Here is a 20,507-nt window from a genome sequence, read left to right on the forward strand (position 1 = left end):
AACCTGCAAATTTTATTCAGCACCCAGCACAGACCAGAATAGAGCAGAACATAATATTTTAAAACACATCTACAATTCAAATTCATTTAAAAGACAATTACAAATCTTTTGTAATCAACATACATGTTCTAATCAATACTATGGTACATTTCAATTATATATTTAGCACATGCTATCCTACCAAACTTGATGGACTTTGCGGGAATTGCTGCAGGACTCTTGAATGTCTACAAAATAATAGATTAAGTTAAGTTAGTATATAAAAAGGAAATATTGCAAAGTATTCATTTTAATTCAAATATATATTACCGTTTCCCAATTTGTTGTAATACGAGCACGCACAGTGGTTGTCATCCATTGCATTATATAGTAACCGCACTCATATGAGCCGGTTTGTCTATTACACTACATTATATTAACAACGTTACAATTAATTAATGAAGAAAATCAAGCAAACAATCATGAAGATATGGATAGAAATATCAAATCTGGAGAGAACACCATACAAGACCTTTTGCCTTAGCCGTTGATCTCCCTAACAACATGTTATGTGCAGCAATTGAACTATGATATAGGGAATAAGTTAGGATATTTTTATATAACATGTCATATTCATAAGATTGATATTGAGGTTCTTACCAATCTATCACTTGTCTAAGATGGTTGGGGGGAGGGCGATGCAAAGAGCAAAACCACACAACAAGGTTCTCCCTTAGGGAAACCACAAGTAACTGCCAATGACGCCTGATAAGAAAATAAATTCATTGTTATGCATTAAAATGACTTATTATATTCATAAGTTAACAAAAATGATTTACCCAGCAAGATAAGGGACAAAATAAATTTCTTTTCCACGTTGAAAGCATTTGGTCACATATGCTTGGATGTCATCAAACTTGTTGCCTTCATGGGTGAGTTGGGGGTCTATAAACCCATATACATCATTTAGCCCCATAGTTTCAGTGACACCAGACAGATACCTAAACCAAAAATTGATTTGATATAAGTAAATACATAAATATATCAAATAACTATATATAATGACTAAAAGACTTACATCATCCATAATTGAATAATGGTAATATTGAGTTCTTCTTATCCTCGTGCAAGCTCCAAGACATCTTGGGAATGCAAGTAAAGTGGGATGTCAAGATCTCTCCCAAAAATGTTAGCATCCCAAGGAACCTGCATCGGCTTATCAGCTATGATTTCTGCAAGTTGGAGCAATGCACCAAGAGGATCATCCAAAGAGAGAAGAATCTTCTTTGATTGAGGTTTTTCCTATATTGATGCAATTTCAGTTAAAATGGAATATAATTTAAGTTTGAATATAATAAACATGTAAACTTAAAAATGTAGTATATTTGTGGGTTTAAGAGTCTGTACCGGGGGGTCAGTATCAACCAAATCTCTAGGCCAGGCGAGGAAACACTGGAATGCCTGTGCCACAGTATACACCTCATCTGTTGGCACAGGAACTAAAGCATACGGCATGAGAACCTCCTCTACCGTGACCTTAACCTCATCCTCTGATAACTCCATGCCATGAAGAACTGTGGCTGCCTCAAATACTTTTCCACGAGCCACTAGTGTCTTCTCTGTACCATCCCAAATATATAGCTGACATGGATGAGTGTCATCCATGTCATCCCCGGGTGGAGCTGAACAACTCCCCTTTCCGCTTCTACCTGTTAGAGCCAATGATTTATTAATGTTATTCAATTACTTTATTAAATATCATTTATTCAATTCATAACTTATAGAAAACAAATGTACCCGTGGGAGGCACAAATGGGTCTAGTTCTGGCGGATGATCCACTGGCGAACGAATGCCATAATGCTCAAATTGGCGCATTAGTTCTTCTCTCACTTGCGCCGTGATCATTTCCTTTAGTCTTTGTTCATAATCAGCACCATGACTGCATGAAGACTGACGAGAGGAGGAACCAAAAAATTGGCGTATGCCGACTCCTGATCCAGCACCACGCACACGTCCAGGGCGCTCAGGTCGTCCAATTGCAGCAGCAAGTATGTCATGACGACCTTCTGGAATGAATCCTCCTTGGGAGGTCTGCTCAACCAACGAATCCTACAAGGTAACAAAAACATTTATAAATCAAAATACAATATAAAACATGAACGAGCAATTTAGATAAGAATTGTATCTTACAATTTTCTCAGAGATTTCTCGTGCAGAGTCAGAAGTGTAGTTGCCCGATGAGCGTAAACGGGCTAACTTCCACTTCTGATGACGTGATGGTGGTGAAGGAGGCTCAGTATCTTCACCCTCAGAAGGTGGGGGCCTAGATTTTTTCTTTTCTGTCATTATCTTCTCTTCAAGTTTTCTATACCCACCACGAGATAATATGTGCGGGTTTTTATTTTGAGCACTTATGCTTTGAGCCTTTTTCCTCTTGACCTGTAACATATAAAACCCATTTTATGAATTAGTTAAAATTTTGCATAATTATCAATTGTGCTATTGATGATTTCAAATAAACATACCTGCCATCCCTCAGATGTCCGAAGCTCAAGAAACTGACGCCATGTGTCTTCATCAATCCAAGTGTATTTCAACAATGGATTTTCATTCTTTTTATGTCCAAAGACATACCTTGACGTCAACTTGGTCTTAAAACCACGAAATTTCTCAGCCACCGATGACAAACATTTTTGTCTTAGGTCGGCACATTTGGAATATCAAATGTTAGCTGCAATATAGAAAATGTTATCAACAATATTTATCATATTATCAACAAAGTCAAAGTATAACTTTAATAACATTAATATTAGTTACCAATAAATCTTGCCATATCATTTCCCGATCAACTTCAGTGACATGATCAAAAGATGGCGTAAGGATTGATATTCTCTCTCGTGCCAACATTCCTAAATAGCTTTTGAAGACGTCCCCATAACGACCACTAGGTTCACCAGTGTCGACGTTAATATCAACATGTGTTTTCTGACCTTTAGCTCTTCTAATTAAGAGCTCTCTCAACCTAGTGGCTCCTCTAGTGGGTCTCTTAGTAGGTGCTTCATCCTCTGATGAAGTATGTTCAGCCATGTATCTGTGAAATAAAAACATAAAAAAACATTAATAAGCAACTGACAAATTAATATATAAAACATTATTTAGCAAAACACCTAAATGTTAACAAGAATATGAAATTCATACATAAAGTTATTGATTGGTCATATGTATATTCCTTCATCGTGATCTTCTCGAATTGCATGTACATCATCAACTAGATGGATTTCATCAACATTTGTCGTTCTTCTAAATGGGTGGGTGACAGCAATATTAAGATCACTCATATTCTCTTCATTAGGATCAATTTGTTTTTTTCCATGAAGAGCGACAAACCATTGTTCAGACGCAGGATCTTTAACATAGAAAACCTGAGATGCTTGTTATGCCATGATAAATGGCTCGTCTCGATAACCCACCTTTCGAAAATCCACTAGAGTCATTCCTGATTCATCTATTTTGACACCACTCTTATTGTCAATCCACTTACATTTGAACAGTGGAATAGTAAACATGGTATAATCAACCTCCCATATCTCTTGTATTACGCCATAGTATGTCATTGATCCTACTACGGGATTTTGATCTTTAGATGTAGAAAATTGTAGCGACTTGGCTTCAAGATTGACTCCACTATTTTGTACTGTGCTTTTATCATCAAGACACTTTGTATAGAATGTGCAATTATTGATTTCATAACCTGTACAACAGATGACATCAAATTTCAACCCATTTGCTAACCACATCAAAGTCTCAGAGCATTGCGCATCTTTCAAAACCTCAGATTTAAACCAAGGCATGAATGTTCTATTATGTTCCATCAAATGCCATTTCTCTGATTGTCTTGGATTGTTCTCTTTCACAATGACTTTGTGTGCAGATAAGTAAGGCATTACCTCATTTGTGTTGTTCAAAATGTATAGGTGTGCTTGCATCAACTCTTTGCGATTTTTGGTAACCACACTCACACCTCGTATGCTGTTACTTATAGAACACCTGTTCAACCATGGTCTGTGAGGAACTCCTATTGGTTTTGCTTTTTCCATGTAATCTGAACAGAACTCGACACTTTCTTCAGCAATATATCTTTCGATCATTGAAGCTTCTGGACGATATTGATTTTTCACATACCCTTTCAAAATCTTCATGTAACGTTCAATGGGATACATCCATCTTAAGTATACTGGTCCACAAAACTTGATTTCTCTCACCACATGAACAAGTAAATGTACCATGATGTCAAAAAATGATGGAGGGAAAAACATCTCTAGCTGACACAAGATGATAACAATTTCGGCTTGAAGTTCATCTAACTTTAAAGGATCAATGACTTTGCTACAAATTGAAGAGAAGAATGCACACAAACGCGTTACAGTTTGTCTAACATTTTTGGGTAAAATTCCACGAATAGCTACAGGTAACAATTGTTGCATTAAGATGTGGCAATCGTGAGACTTGAGGCCAACAAGCTTCAAGTCTTGCATGGACACTAAACTCTGAATATTTGAAGAGTATCCTTGAGGTACCTTGACACTCTTTAAACATAAGCAAAAACTTATCTTCTCTTGTCTGGACATAGTGTAACATGCAGGGGGCAAATAAGTGCGCCTACCAACCTCCCTTGGTGCCAAGTCTTCTCGGATCTTCATTTCAACCAAATCCAAACGAGCATTTACTTCATCTTTTGTCTTTCCCTGAATGTTGAGTAGTGTACCAATCAAGCTATCACACACATTCTTCTCTACATGCATGACATCTATGCAATGCCTAACTTCTAACTTCGACCAATATGGAAGGTCAAAGAATATTGATTTTTTCTTCCAAGGGCTCGATGCAGATGACTTCTTGGACGTTTTACCAAATACATGATGTACTTTATTAACTTTTTCATGAATTTCAATGCCAGTTAATGGAGTTGGTGCTTTGTCATTCTCTTGATGTCCATTGAATGCTTTCTTTAACCTTCGATAAGGATGATTAGCTTGTAAAAACCTTCGATGGCGCAGATACACGGTCTTCCTTCCATTTTTCAATTGATGAGATGCAGTGTTTTCTTCACATATAGGACATGCTTTATGACCCTTGACACTGTACCCTGACAAATTACCATAAGCTGGAAAGTCATTAATGGTGCAAAATAACATTGCATGCATCATGAAAGTTTCAGAAGCAACAGCATCAAATACTTCAACACCATCAACCCACAACACCTTCAAGTCTTCAACTAGAGGATTGAGATATACATCTATGTCATTTCCAGGCTGCTTTGGACCAGATATCATCATAGACAACATCATGTATTTTCTCTTCATGCAGAGTCCAGGAGATAAGTTGTAAATGAATAATATAACAGGCCAACAACTGTGATTTGTACTTAAATTACCAAATGGATTCATTCCATCGGTAGCTAAGCCAAAACGAATATTTCTACATTCTTCACCGAACTTGGGAAATTCCTGATCAATATTTTTCCATTGCATTGAATCAGCTGGATGACGAAGGAGTCCGTCACATCTTCTCTCAGTTGCATGCCATCTAAGGTTTTTAGCGTCTTTAGGATTTGCAAACAAACGCTTAAGTCTAGGCACGATTGGAAGGTACCAGACTACTTTCAAAGCTGATCCTTCCTTCTCTATTTGACCATTATCTTCACTGTTTCTTTTCTGCTTGTACCGTGATGACCCACACTTTGGACATTTTTTCAAATCTTCAAATTCTTTTCTGTATAATATGTAATCATTAGGACATGCGTGTATCCTTTTATACTCCATACCCATCGGACAAAGAATTTTCTTGGCATCATAGTTTCGAGTGGGTAGAGTATTTCCTTCGGGAAGAATTTCATTCAAGAACGAGCAATTCTGTGAAGCTTTTATCTGTCCAACCATTGGTCGCTTTCAAATTCATAAGTCTTAAAACCGCTGATAATCGCGTGAACTTAGTTGAACCAACATACAACGGAGTTTCCGCATCAGCAGACATCGTCTCATACACATGCGCTTGTGCAAAAGCTTCTGCGCCAACATCCCGTATCATGTCCTCTATATTGTCTTCTTCTACTCGCTCTTCACATCGTTCTTCACATCGCTCTTCCCGTCGCTCTTCTCGTCGCTCTTTCATGGAGGAATTGGCAAGATATTCAGATTGAGAAATAGTTGGAATGTGTATTAATTCGCCATGCCATGTCCATATTGTATAACTTTTAAGGAAACCATCACAAATAAGATGTTCCCTAACTTAAGTTGCATTCAATTTTCTTCCATTCAAACAGTTGACACACGGACATCTGAACTTCACTTCATCATCACTTCTCCCCTCATAACGTTGCGCAAATTTTATAAATTCTTCTACTCCATTCTCATACTCAGCGCTAATACGTGGTAAATTAATCCAATCTCGATCCATACTGAAATTGCGTGAACAATTTCAGTAATCTTTGAATCAATGCTCACGTCGTAATCAAGGTGTGACCCTATCCCATTTAAGAAGATTCACTTTCCTTATTTTATTGGTACATATTACTTTTAAAATACATATCTTAAATTTCATGAAATTTTGCCAGCATTTCGCATTGGCCTTCAGGATACACGAAATGAAAGTGATTATAAACCACAATCAAATATGCACCCGAAGATCAATACAAAACACAATTGACAAATATTCATGAATTTTAAGATATGTATTTTAAATATATATGCACTAATAAATTACTAGAAAGTGATTAATCTTCTTAAACTGTCCAATCGGACAATTCAAGATTCAATACATTTAAATTATTAGTATTGTATCCCCTTATATCTAATTTTAAAAAAATGTAATTTTTTCAAAATGAAAACTCGGGGACAATACATAATTTACGTATTGAATCTCAAACGGGAAACTAAGGCTAACTCACATATAAGGAAAAACAAACAACATGTTTTAACAAATAATTAATAAAATATATAAAGCAAACAACAGATTGGCATAATAGGAAAATATTAGAATTAGGAACCTGGGAGCGTGTAAAAAGAGCAGATGACACTGGAAGATGATGCAATTCAACGCGTTCGAAAGCTACAAGAGATAACAAAAAACACAAGAGAAAGTCATAAGTAACAAATAAAAGCAAAAACAACAATTTCCTTAACATCATATATTACCTATTTAATTATAGTGTTTTTACAATTCTCTTAAATTAAATTCAGACTTAATGCTCTACGTCTGAAGACACAATGCTCTTAAATTGAGACTCAATCCTTTCACAAAATTAATCAAAACACTCCAAACAATTTCTATCTCAATCCAAATTAACACTCACAATAACTAAAATTTAAAATTAACATACACAAAAACAGAAAATCAAACAAAAACGCGTTCGAAATTTACCTTAAAGAAAACTGCGGCGCGACAATTGCGGCAAAAGAACGAAAGTGTTCGCGTGGTGGTAGAAGGACGCCGGAACACTTGCAGAGAGACAGAGAGAGGGACGAGACAGCGGCAGTGGTCTCGCGTGGTGGTGGACGAACGCCAGACGAGACGGCGCAAGAGCTCGCGTTGTGGTCTCGCGTGGTGGTGGCTGGAGGCGCGACGAGACTGCGGTGGCTGGATGCGAGACGAGACAGCGGTGGTGGCAGGAGGCTCGCGTGGTGGTCTCGAGTGGTGGGCTCGTCGGAAGTCGCGCAGAGAAGAAGAAACAGTGTCGCCAGAATTTGCAGAGAGAAATGGCAGCTGCGCGCGCGAGGAAGAAGGGGTTCTGTTTTTGAGCCCTAATTAAACAATATGGCCTCGGTTCCACGTAGAACCGAGGCATATAACCCCTCTTTGGCCTTGGTTTCCTAACACCTGAGGCCTATACCCCCTCTTTGGCACCAGCTTTTCCCTAACCGAAGCCTATAGGTCAATTTCTGGCAACCTTTTGGCTTCGGGCCTCCTTAACCGAGGCCTATAACCCCTCTTTGGCACCGGTTTCTTAAGAACCGAGGCCTAAAGCAGCATTTGGCACCGGTTTTTGACTGAACCGAGGCCTATAAGTTGCCTTTAATTTCAAAATTGCCACCGCACCGTTATATGCTTCGGTTGCTCGTCAACCGAGGCCTATAAGGCGAGGTAAAATCCCAAATCTGCACTAGTGTATGAGAGTTTCCTCCCTTGGGAGTGAATACTTTGAAGCCTTATCTTGCATAGCAAGTGGCGGCACACATCCACTCATCTTCAAGGTTTCCATGGCTTCTAGCCTAGCCTTGTAGTGGCGTGCTTCTCACATTTTTACCATTTCTTTCCTTTCCATTTTATGTTTTCTTCTTCCTTTAATTGTTCTTGGTTTTCTATGGTTTATGTGCTTTCCATTTCCTTTTTGTTTGAATCAATCCATCATCTTCTTCTCTTGAGCTTTGTGAAAGGAACCTTCACATCTAGATAGCTTGCTATCTTAATGTCCAGTGGGGATTTCACTTAGCTTTCTTAATCAACTCACACCATATTCAAAAATCCAACAAGGTAAAAATTTTGACACTGATGAATTAAATATAAAAGTTCTTAAATCCTTGAACAGGACTTGGCAGCCGAAGGTGCCATCACGGAGTCACAAAACCTTTGGACAATGACAATGGCGGCTCTGTTTGGAAAGCTGAGAGAACATGAGCTTGAACTAGGCAGATTAAATGATGAAGAAGATATTGGAAGAAAGAAGAACATAGCCTTTAAAACCGAGGTGATTAAAGGCAAAAGGCAAAAGGAAGAATAAGATTCGGATGACGATGAAAATCTTAGTCTTATGATTAAGAAATTTACAAAATTCATGAATGCCAAAGGTAAAAATTAATTCAAGAGCAACAAGAAGGATAATCAAGGATCATCCTCAAATTTCAAATGCTACGGATGTGGAGATTCTGGACACATCAAAGCTGACTGCCCAAATTCAAAGAAAAGTGAAGAAAAGAAGGGTAGAAAATTCTTCAAAAAGAAAGCATACATAGCTTGGGAAGACAATGCCTCAAGCTCATCAAATTCTATTGATTCTGAAACTGAAGAAGCAAATCTATGTTTGATGGCTAATCATGATGATTCTAACAGTGAGGTAAATTCTACTTACTATGAAAATGACTATGATGATTTGTATGATGCTTTTCAACAATTACTTATTAAATCTAGTAAATTGGATACTGCTCATAAAAAGTTAAAATCTGATTTTAAAGATTTACAAAGTAAATTCGAAAAATCTCTTGAAGAAGAAGAATTTTTGAAAAACAAAATTTCAAATGTAGAAAATAAAGAAACTGATGAATGTGCTTCATGTAAAAGTTACATGTTTGATATATGTATTTTGGAAAAACATCTTGAAGATGCTTTAGAAAATAAAAACTGTGAAAAGTTTAAAATCAAGAAAAACTCAAATAAGACCAAGCATGCTCATAATCATAGTTTTAAAAGGTATGAGACACAATAATATTTACTTGATTGATCTTGATAATGCATCATCTAGTGATATAACTTGTTTGGTTGTTAAAGAAGAAAATCCCTGGTTATGGCATAAACGAGCTGCTCATATTAACATGCAACAATTAAACAAACTGATTTCTAAAGAATTAGTAATTGGATTGCCTAAAATAAAGTTTGAAAAAGATAAACTATGTGATGCATGTCAAAAAGGAAAACAAGTAAAATCTTCATTTCATTCAAAAAATGTGATTTCTACATCAAAACCTTTAGAACTTTTGCATATGGATTTGTTTGGTCCTTCAAGGACAAAAAGCTTTGGAGGAAATTATTATGCTTTTGTTATTGCTGATGATTACTCACGATATACATGGACTTTCTTTCTCACACTAAAAAGTGAGGCATTTAAAGCTTTTAAAAAGTTTGCAAAAGCAGTTCAAAATGAAAAAGATTTGAAAATTAAAGTTTTAAGAAGTGATCATGGTGGAGAATCTCAAAATGAATTATTTGAAAACTTTTGTGAAGAAAACGGAATTATGCATAATTTTTCTGCACCTAGAACTCCTCAATAAAATGGAGTTGTAGAAAGGAAAAATAGATCTTTAGAAGAATTAGCTCGCACAATGTTGAACGAATATGATGTGCCTAAATATTTTTGGGCTGATGTTGTGAGCACAGCTTGTTATGTATTAAATAGAATGCTCATTAGACCAATTTTAAAAGTTACCCCCTATGAATTGTTTAAAGGAAGAAAGCCTAATGTAGCACATTTAAAAATATTTGGATGCAAATGCTTTGTTCTAAATAACGAAAAAGAAAATTTGGGTAAATTTGATTCTAAAGCTGATGAAGCTATTTTCTTAGGATATTCATTAACTAGTAAAGCCTATAGGATTTTTAATAGAAGAACCTTGAATATGGAAGAATCTGTGCATGTTGTTTTTGATGAAATTGTGGACCTTGAGGAGAACCCTCTTGAGTCAAATAAAACAAATGCAGGTGATGAAGAATATTTCAAAGAAGCCCTTGATGAGATATATCTAAATGAAAATCCACTGACTGAACCTGAAGATCTTGCCAAAAGCTGGAAATCACCTAGAGGATTATCTCTAGAAAATGTCATTGGAGATATATCAAAGGGAGTAGTTACTAGAAATATGTCAAATTTTTGTATGACTGTTGCCTTTGTTTCACAAATAGAACCCAAAAGTGTAGACAAAGCTCTTCAAGATGATCAATGGTGCATAGCAATGCAAGAAGAGCTGAATCAATTTGAAAGGAATGAAGTTTGGGAACTCATTCCTAGGGATGATTCACACCAAGTCATAGGAACAAAATAGGTGTTCAGAAACAAGCTGGATGAGGATGGAAACATGACTAAAAACAAAGCCAGACTTGTAGCAAAGGGATACAGACAAGAACAAGTTATAGACTATGATGAGACTTATGCTCCAGTTGCCAGGTTAGAAGCTATACGTTTACTTCTTGCCTATGCTTCTCTCATGAAATTTAAATTATATCAGATGGATGTCAAAAGTGTTTTTTTAAATGGATTTATAAAAGAAAATGTGTTTGTTGAACAACTACCTTGCTTTGAAGACTATAAGTTTCCTAATCACATTTATAAATTAAAAAAAGCATTGTATGGATTAAAACAAGCACCTAGATCTTGGTATGAACGATTAAGTACATTTTTGCTAGAAAATGATTTTGAAAGAGGTAAAATTGATTTAACTCTGTTTATTAGTAAATGAGCATATTTTGCTAGTTCAGATTTATGTAGATGACATAATATTTGGGTCTACTGATAGTTCACTATGTAAAGGCTTTGCAAGCATAATACAGGGAGAGTTTGCAATGTCAATGATGGGAGAATTGACATTCTTTTTGGGTCTTCAAATTAAGCAAATGGAAAATGGAACTTTCATTTCTCAATCTAAGTACTGTAAAGAAGTACTTAAGAAATTTGGAATGGATACTGCTAAGGAAGCAAGTACTCTTATGGGAACCTCCTGCTACTTAGACAAAGATGAATCAGGAATAGAGGTAAATCAAACTATGTTTAGAGGCATGATAGGTTCTTTGTTGTATCTTACTGCAAGTAGGCCTAATATTATGCATTCTGTATGTGTGTGTGCTCGATTTCAAGCCAATCCAAAAGAATCACATCTTACTGCAGTAAAAAGAATTTTAAAATACTTTAAAGGAACTGCATGTTTTGGACTTTGGTATCCTTCAGGAGCATCTCCTAATTTGATAGGCTATTCAGATGCTGATTATGGTGGCGGTAAAATAGATAGAAAAAGTACCAGTGGTACCTATCACCTCCTAGGTAGTTCATTAGTCTCTTGGCACTCGAAGAAACAAGCTTGTGTGGCTTTGTCAACTACAGAGGCTGAATACATAGCAGCTGGAAACTGTTGTGCTCAAATTCTTTGGATGAAACAACAACTAGAAGATTATAATATCTTTCTAAATCACATACCTTTGAAATGTGATAATACCAGTGCTATTAATTTAACCAAAAATCCCACAATGCACTCTAGGACAAAGCACATTGAAATAAGGCATCATTTCCTAAGAGATCACATTAATAAAGGAAATTGTGAGATAAAATACGTAGATACAAAGCATCAATTAGCTGATATCTTTACCAAACCTTTAGCTAAAGATAGATTTTATGAACTAAGAAGAGACTTAGGCATATTAGAGATCTCTTAAATTGTCAAAAACTTAAAATCCTTAAAAAATCCAAAAAATAGCGTCAATAATTGATTATAAGTGTCAATAATCGATTATCAGACACTCTTAAAAATTCCCAAAACATTCTGGAATAATCGATTATCTGGAGACATAATCGATTATCCTTAAACTTCTCAACCTTAAAATTCAAAAATGTTCTGTAATAATCGATTATTTGGGGCAATAATCGATTATCCTTAATTTTGAGCCAAAAATCAAAAACTCACTGGAATAATCGATTATCACTTAGGATAATCGATTATCAGCTCGTCAGGATTCATATTTTGCCCAGAACATGAACCAATAATCGATTATCATCTTAGGATAATCGATTATTACACGTTGTTGGACCAAATAATTTTAAAAACTAGCCGTTGCAACGGCTAGATTTGCATCAAATCGTGTGTATATGGCCGTTGGAGACTCTTCTCTATAAATATGAGCCATTTTTCTCACCAGAACACTCTTTTCTCTCCATCAACACTCAAAGTTTTCTCATTTTCTCATTTTCTCAAAAACTCACAAAAACTTCCCTCTCCTTTACCTCAACCATGGCTGAATCCTCTCGTAGAAAGATTCCTACACGCAGAAGGACTGCATCTCGTGCCTCTCAACCCTCAACTGCACCTCGAACAGCTTCCATTGAAGGATGGATTTCGAATGAAGAAAGAAGATCTGAATTCATCACATTGTGGAAAGACAAACCCCTCATCACTGCAAAATTCATCCAGTCTCAATGGTTTGTAAATCGCCATTTCACAATTCAAAATTTTCTGGGTGAACAAGGTGTGAAATTCTTCACAGAGATGCAAGGCATCTACTACCCTGATTTGGTACGAGCCTTCTACTTCAATTAAAAATTCAGAGATGGAGTTGGGTTCACAAAGGTGAAAGGTGTCAACATTATTCTAGATGATGATATTTGGGAAAATGTTGCACAATTTCCCATTCATGATGGCACATCCCCAATCCTCACTACTGGCATTGAAGGGTTCAACAAAATTTTTGCATATAGATCCTTTATGCGATGCCCAGATCAAGAAATAGGCCGTCAATTGCTAGCTGGACCCTCAAAATCGATGAGCGTCTACTTCACTATCTCATTATTTGGATTCTATGGCCACGTGGTACAAACCACGCACAGTGCAGTGAAGCAGATATTATGATCATCTATGCCATGCTCAACCACATTCCTATCTATTGGCCAAGCATCATTCTTGACACCATGCTCAAAGCCAAGAGATTGCCTCAATATCCTCTCCCGTATTTGTTGCTCATCGCTCGTATTTGTGAGTATAAAGGGGTAAATGTCTCTGATGAACAGTCTCATAAGACAACTACAGCCAACAAAATTGCGGAAAACTCCTTGAAGCAGATGAAGTTTATTCCTTTTGGGAATACCTACATTCACAAGGATGATATGCCTTCCTCGGACAATGAAGAAGAAGAAAATCCTCCCACTGCTCCTATTCATCCTGTTGACACAAATATTGGATCATCCAGTGGTGTTGGTGGCTCATCTTCTTCTTTAGAGGATCACATTTTAAATGTCAACCAGAGACTTGAAGAATTCTTTCTTCTCTCCACTCATAGACATGAAGAAGTCACTGGCTTAATTAGAGGATTAGATTCTAGGATCTCTAACTTAGAACATAAATTTGATAAATATGAGGAAGACATGAGTCAAGGCTTTTAAAAGTCTACATCATAGTCTATTTTTTTGCAATTGTAATATGTTTTCCAGTTTTATTATTTTTTTTCAATAAAAGTATATTTGTCTTGTTATTCTTTACCATTGCCTAATTGAGGGGGAGCTTCCTCATTAAAACTTTTTTCATATGATCAAAACAGGGGGAGAAAAAGTTTAAACGTTTAAACCAAACAGTGCTACTAACAAATCTACTTGTAAGATATTTTGATTGCAGATACTTTAAACATATTGTTTTGATCATCATCAAAAAAGGGGAGATTGTTAGCAAAAGCAATACAAGTCTACATGCTGAAGTAAGATTTTGATGATGATAAAAGAAGACTGAAAGCCATCCGGAAGTCAATATGAAGACCATGTGTTGTTATGTTTAAAGCTATCTTGTAAAATGTAATTAGATTAGTTAGAATTAGTATTGTACAAAGAAAATTCTGGTATTTCTTGAAAAATCAAAGTGATAATCGATTATCACTTAGAATAATCGATTATCCTGAGCTGAACCAATTCCTTTTCAAGCAAGCATTGGAATAATCGATTATCACCTCTGATAATCGATTATCTGCTCAAAAAATTTGTTTTTCATAAACCACACTGGAATAATCGATTGTCACTAGTGATAACTGGTCAGTTAGGTGCGACTGTTCAACTTTTTGACCTAATTTCTGGAACCCCTATTTAAAGGAACCTCAGAGTTACTTCTCACTTAGCTTTTTGAGAAGCTAGAGTACTAGTGTTGTGACTGCAAGAGAGTTCTCTGAGTGTTCTCAATAGAAGCTTTGAAAAACTTAGTGTGGGTATAGCGATAACTTTTACTGAGAGGTGTTCTAGGAGATTGAGTGCTGCTGCTGTTGCTAGGAAAGCTAAGGTCAAGGTTCTCTGTATGATTCAGAGAAAGGTGTTCATCTCTTGTGTGATTCAAGAGAGGTGTTTTCTTTCCTTACACTCTTAATATCTGATTGTAAATCTGTTACTTGTTAGGGATTTAGTTAATCTCGTTTTTGAGAGATTAATAACTAGACGTAGGGTCTTTTTATCCGAACCAGTATAAATACTTGTGTTCAATCTTCTTCTCTATCTCTTTATTTCATCCATTATTGTGTTTAAAGAAATTAATTATTGATTTAATTGATAAATTTTGGAAAATTTTAAAGTATTAATTTTATTACTTAAAAACCAATTCACCCCCCTCTTGGGTTTGTCCGCACGCTCAAACATTCCGCTGCGCGATACCAACACATTAATCCCCTTTGACTAGTTCCAATAAGTTTCCTATCAAACTTTGACCAATATGTATGTAGAAAACATGAATTATTTAAATTGTAAATAGTAGAAAGTAGTAAAATAAACTGAAAAATTTTTACCTAGAAATTTAATTTTTTAAATTTCAGAAACTAATCCCATTTGAGTATCTGCCAACCTGTTTGTTATGAAATTTTGAAATCTTTTTGTACATAAAAGTTCAATTATTTGAGTTGGAAATAGTTAAAAATAGTAAAAAGAATTAAAAAAGGGTTACCAGGAGATGGAATTTTCAAATTCAAGAACACAAATCCTATCCTAGTATTGGTTAACTTGTTTCTTGTTAAACTTTTTGCAATTTTTTTTATATGAAATATCAATTATTTAATTTGTATATAGTAAAAGTTAGTAAAAAATTAAAGAAGTGTGACAAAAAGAAGAAAATTTTCAAATTTCATAACACCAATAATCCTGTTTGAATATTTGCAACAAGTTTCTCATGAAATTTTGAGCAATTTTTGTGTAGAAAACATGAATTATTTAAATTGTAAATAGTAGAAACTAGTAAAAAACCATTGAAAATTTGTTACCTAGAGATTGAATTTTATAAATTTCATAAACTAATCCCATTTGAGTATCTGTCAACCTGTTTGTTATGAAATTTTGAGATCTTTTTGTACATATAAGTTCAATTATTTGAATTGTAAATAGTTAAAAATAGTAAAAAGAATTAAAAAATTGTTACTAGGAGATGGAATTTGTCAAATTTAAGAACACAAATCCTATCTTAGTATTGTCCAACTCGTTACTTGTGAAATTTTTGCAATTTTTATACATAAAATATAAATTACTTAAATTGTAAAGAGTAAAAATTAGTAAAAAATTAAAAAAGTGTCACAAAAAAGTAGAAAATTTTCAAATTTCATAACACCAATAATCCCTTTGACAATTTGCAACAAGTTTCTTCTGAAATTTTGAGCAATTTTTATGAAAAAAACATGATTTATTTAAATTGTAAATAGTAGAAAGTAGTTAAAAACAATTGAAAAATTTTTACCTACAAATTGAATTTTTTAAATTTAGAAACAAATTGAATTTGAGCATCCACGAACGTGTTTGTTATGAAATTTTGAGATCTTTTTGTACATAAAATTTTAATTACTTGAATTGTAAATAGTTAAAAATAGTAAAAAGAATTAAAAAGGGTTACTAGGAGATGGAATTTGTCAAATTCAAGAACACAAATCCTATCCTAGTATTGGTTAACTTGTTTCTTGTTAAACTTTTTGAAATTTTTTTATATAAAATATCAATTATTTAATTTGTATATAGTAAAAATCAGTAAAAAAATTAAAGAAGTGTGCCAAAAAGAAGAAAATTTTCAAATTTCATAACACCAATAATTCTCTTTGACTTTTTGCAACAAGTTTCTCATGAAATTTTGAGCAATTTTTTATGTGAAAACATAAATTATTTAAATTGTAAATAGTAGAAAGTAGTAAAAAACCATTGAAAATTTGTTACCTAGAGATTGAATTTTATAAATTTCAGAAACTAATCCCATTTGAGTATCTGCCAACCTGTTTTTTATGAAATTTTGAGATCTTTTTGTACATATAAGTTCAATTATTCGAATTGTAAATAGTTAAAAATAGTAAAAAGAATTAAAAAATTGTTACCAGGAGATGGAATTTGTAAAATTTAAGAACACAAATCCTGTCCTAGTATAGGCCAACTCGTTACTTGTGAAATTTTTTGCAATTTTTATATATAAAATATCAATTATTTAAATTGGAAAGACTAAAAATTAGTAAAAAATTAAGAAAGTGTCACAAGAAGAAGAAAACTTTCAAATTTCATAACACCAATAATCCTCTTTGACTATTTCCAACAAGTTTCTCATGAAATTTTGAGCAATTTTTATGTAGAAAACATAAATTATTTAAATTGTAAATAGTAGAAAGTAGTAAAAAACCATGGAAAATTTGTTACCTAGAGATTGAATTTTATAAATTTTAGAAACTAATCCCATTTGAGTATCTGCCAACCTGTTTGTTATGAAATTTTGAGATCTTTTTGTACATATAAGTTCAATTATTTGAATTGTAAATAGTTAAAAATAGTAAAAAGAATTATAAAATTGTTTCTAGGAGATGGAATTGGTCAAATTTAAGAACACAAATCCTATCCTAGTATTGGCCAACTCGGTACTTGTGAAATCTTTTGCAATTTTTATATATAAAATATCAATTATTTAAATTGTAAAGAGTAAAAATTAGTAAAAAATTAAAAAAATGTCACAAAAAGAAGAAAATTTTTAAATTTCATAACACCAATAATCCTGTTTGAATATTTGCAACAAGTTTCTCATCAAATTTTGAGCAATTTTTATGTACAAAACATGAATTATTTAAATTGTAAACAAGAGAAAGTAGTAAAAAACCATTGAAAATTTGTTACCTAGAGATCGAATTTTATAAATTTCAGAAACTAATCCCATTTAAGTATCTGCCAACCTGTTTGTTATGAAATTTTGAGATCTTTTTGTACATATAACTTCAATTATTTGAATTGTAAATAGTTAAAAATAGTAAAAAGAATTAAAAAATAGTTACTAGGAGATGAAATTTGTCAAATTTAAGAACACAAATCCTATCCTAGTATTGGCCAACTCGTTACTTGTGAAATCTTTTGCAATTTTTATATATAAAATATCAATTATTTAAATTTTAAAGAGTAAAAATTAGTAAAAAATTAAAAAAAATGTCACAAAAAGAAGAAAATTTTCAAATTTCATAACACCAATAATCCCTTTGACAATTTGCAACAAGTTTCTTCTGACATTTTGAGCAATTTTTATAAAAAAAACATGATTTATTTAAATTGTAAATAGTAGAAAGTAGTAAAAAACAATTGAAAATTTGTTACCTAGAGATTGAATTTTTTAAATTTAGAAACAAATTGCATTTGAGCATCCGCGAACCTGTTTTTTATGAAATTTTGAGATATTTTTGTACATAAAATTTTAATTACTTGAATTGTAAATAGTTAAAAATAGTAAAAGGAATTAAAAAAGGGTTATCAAGAGATGGAATTTGTCAAATTCAAGAACACAAATCCTATCCTAGTATTGGTTAACTTGTTTCTTGTTAAACTTTTTGCAATTTGTTTATGTAAAATATCAATTATTTAATTTGTATATAGCAAAAATTAGTAAAATATTAAAGAAGTGTGAGAAAAAGAAGAAAATTTTCAAATTTCATAACACCAATAATCCTCTTTGACTATTTGCAACAAGTTTCTCATGAAATTTTGAGCAATTTGTATGTAGAAAACATGAATTATTTAAATCGTAAACAGTAGAAAGTACTAAAAAACCATTGAAAATTTGTTACCTAGAGTTCGAATTTTATAAATTTCAGAAACTAATACCATTTGAGTATCTGCCAACCTATTTGTTATGAAATTTTGAGATCTTTTTGTACATATAAGTTAAATTATTTGAATTGTAAATAGTTAAAAATAGTAAAAAGAATTAAAAAATTTTTACTAGGAGATGGAATTTGTCAAATTTAAGAACACAAATCCTCTCCTCGTATTGGCCAACTCGTTTCTTGTGAATTTTTTTTTCAATCTTTATATATAAAATATCAATTATTTAAATTGAAAAGAGTAAAAATTAGTAAAAAATTGAAAAAGTGTCACAAAAAGAAGAATATTTTCAAATTTCATAATACCAATAATCCCTTTGACAATTTGCAACAAATTTCTTCTGAAATTTTGAGCATTTTTTATGAAAAAAACAACATATATTTAAATGGTAAATAGTAGAAAGTAGTAAAAAATAATTGAAAATTTGTTACCTATAGATTGAATTTTATAAATTTCAGAAACTAATCCCATTTGAGTATCTTCCAACCTATTTGTTATGAAATTTTTAGATCTTTTTGTACATATGAGTTGAATTATTTGAATTGCAAATAGTTAAAAATAGTAAAAAGAATTAAAAATTGTTACCAAGGGATGGAATTTTTCAAATTTAAGAGCACAAATCCTATGCTAGTATTGGCCAACTCGTTACTTGTGAAATTTTTTGCATTTTTTATATATAAAATATCAATTATTTAATTTGTAAAGAGTAAAAATTAGTAAAAAATTAAAAAAGTGTCACAAAAAGAAGAAAATTTTCAAATTTCATAATACCAATAATCCCTTTGAAAATTTGAACAATTTTCTTCTGAAATTTTGAGCAATTTTTATGAAAAAAACATGATTTATTTAAATTGTAAATAATAGAAAGTAGTAAAAAACAATTGAAAAATATGTTACCTATAGATTGAATTTTATAAATTTCAGAAACTAATCCCATTTGAGTATCTGCTAACCTGTTTGTTATGAAATTTTTAAATCTTTTTGTACATATCAGTTCAATTATTTGAATTGCAAATACTTAAAAATAGTAAAAAGAATTAAAAAATTGATACCAAGAGATGGAATTTGTCAAACTTAAGAGCACAAATCCTATGCAATTTTTATATATAAAATATCAATTATTTAAATTGTAAAGAGTAAAAATTAGTAAAACATTAAAAAAGTGTCACAAAAAGAAGAAAATTTTCAAATTTCATAACACCAATAATCCCTTTGACAATTTGCAACAAGTTTCTTCTGAAATTTTGAGCAATTTTTATGAAAAAACATGAATTATGTAAATGGAAAATAGTAGAAAGTAGAAAAAAACAATTGAAAATTTGTTACCTAGAGAAAGAATTTTTTGAATTTAGAAAAAAATTGCATTTGAGTATCCGCGAACCTGTTTGTTAGGAAATTTCGAGATATTTTTGTATATAAAATTTTAATTACTTGAATTGTAAATAGTTAAAAATAGTAAAAAGAACTAAAAAAGGGTTACCAAGATATGGAATTTGTCAAATTCAAGAACACAAATCCTATCCTAATATTGGTTAACTTGTTTCTTGTTAAACTTTTTGCAATTTTTTTATATAAAATATCAATTATTTAATTTGTATATAGTAAGAATTAGTAAAAAATTAAAGAAGTGTGACAAAAAGAAGAAAATTTTCAAATTTCATAACACCAATAATCCTCTTTGACTATATGCAACAAGTTTCTCATGAAATTTTGAGCAATTTTTAAGTAGAAAACATGAATTATTTAAATTGTAAACAGTAGAGAGTAGTAAAAAACCATTGAAAATTTGTTACCTAGAGATCGAATTTTATAAATTTCAGAAACTAATCCCATTTGAGTATCTGCCAACCTGTTTGTAATGAAATTTTGAGATCTTTTTGTACATATAAGTTCAATTGTTTGAATTGTAAATAGTTAAAAATAGTAAAAAGAATTAAA

At 32.6% G+C, this 20,507-nt stretch overlaps 1 protein-coding gene, 1 long non-coding RNA gene and 1 pseudogene across 2 annotated transcripts; all 3 read right to left on the minus strand.

Moving 5' to 3' along the window:
- Positions 1-488: 488 nt before the first annotated feature.
- LOC146882325 (uncharacterized) lies at positions 489-897 on the minus strand. Its single transcript, XR_014985269.1, has 3 exons — positions 819-897; positions 640-744; positions 489-564 (listed from the first exon to the last, which is right to left on the minus strand). It is a non-coding gene; the product is annotated as an uncharacterized LOC146882325 (long non-coding RNA).
- A 244-nt stretch (positions 898-1,141) lies between these two features.
- LOC146882326 (uncharacterized) lies at positions 1,142-1,991 on the minus strand. Its single transcript, XM_085667659.1, has 2 exons — positions 1,777-1,991; positions 1,142-1,688 (listed from the first exon to the last, which is right to left on the minus strand). Exons 1-2 carry the CDS (start codon positions 1,883-1,885, stop codon positions 1,348-1,350), a joined length of 450 nt encoding a protein of 149 aa, XP_085523785.1. The 5' UTR covers positions 1,886-1,991; the 3' UTR covers positions 1,142-1,347.
- Positions 1,992-3,195: 1,204 nt separating this feature from the next.
- On the minus strand, positions 3,196-5,621 carry LOC146882327 (uncharacterized; annotated as a pseudogene).
- Positions 5,622-20,507: the final 14,886 nt, after the last annotated feature.

This window comes from Vigna unguiculata, chromosome 10 (genome assembly GCF_037176805.1).
Source record: "Vigna unguiculata cultivar grain cowpea cultivar isolate G323 ecotype 2 chromosome 10, ASM3717680v1, whole genome shotgun sequence".
Taxonomy (NCBI): Eukaryota; Viridiplantae; Streptophyta; class Magnoliopsida; order Fabales; family Fabaceae; genus Vigna; species Vigna unguiculata.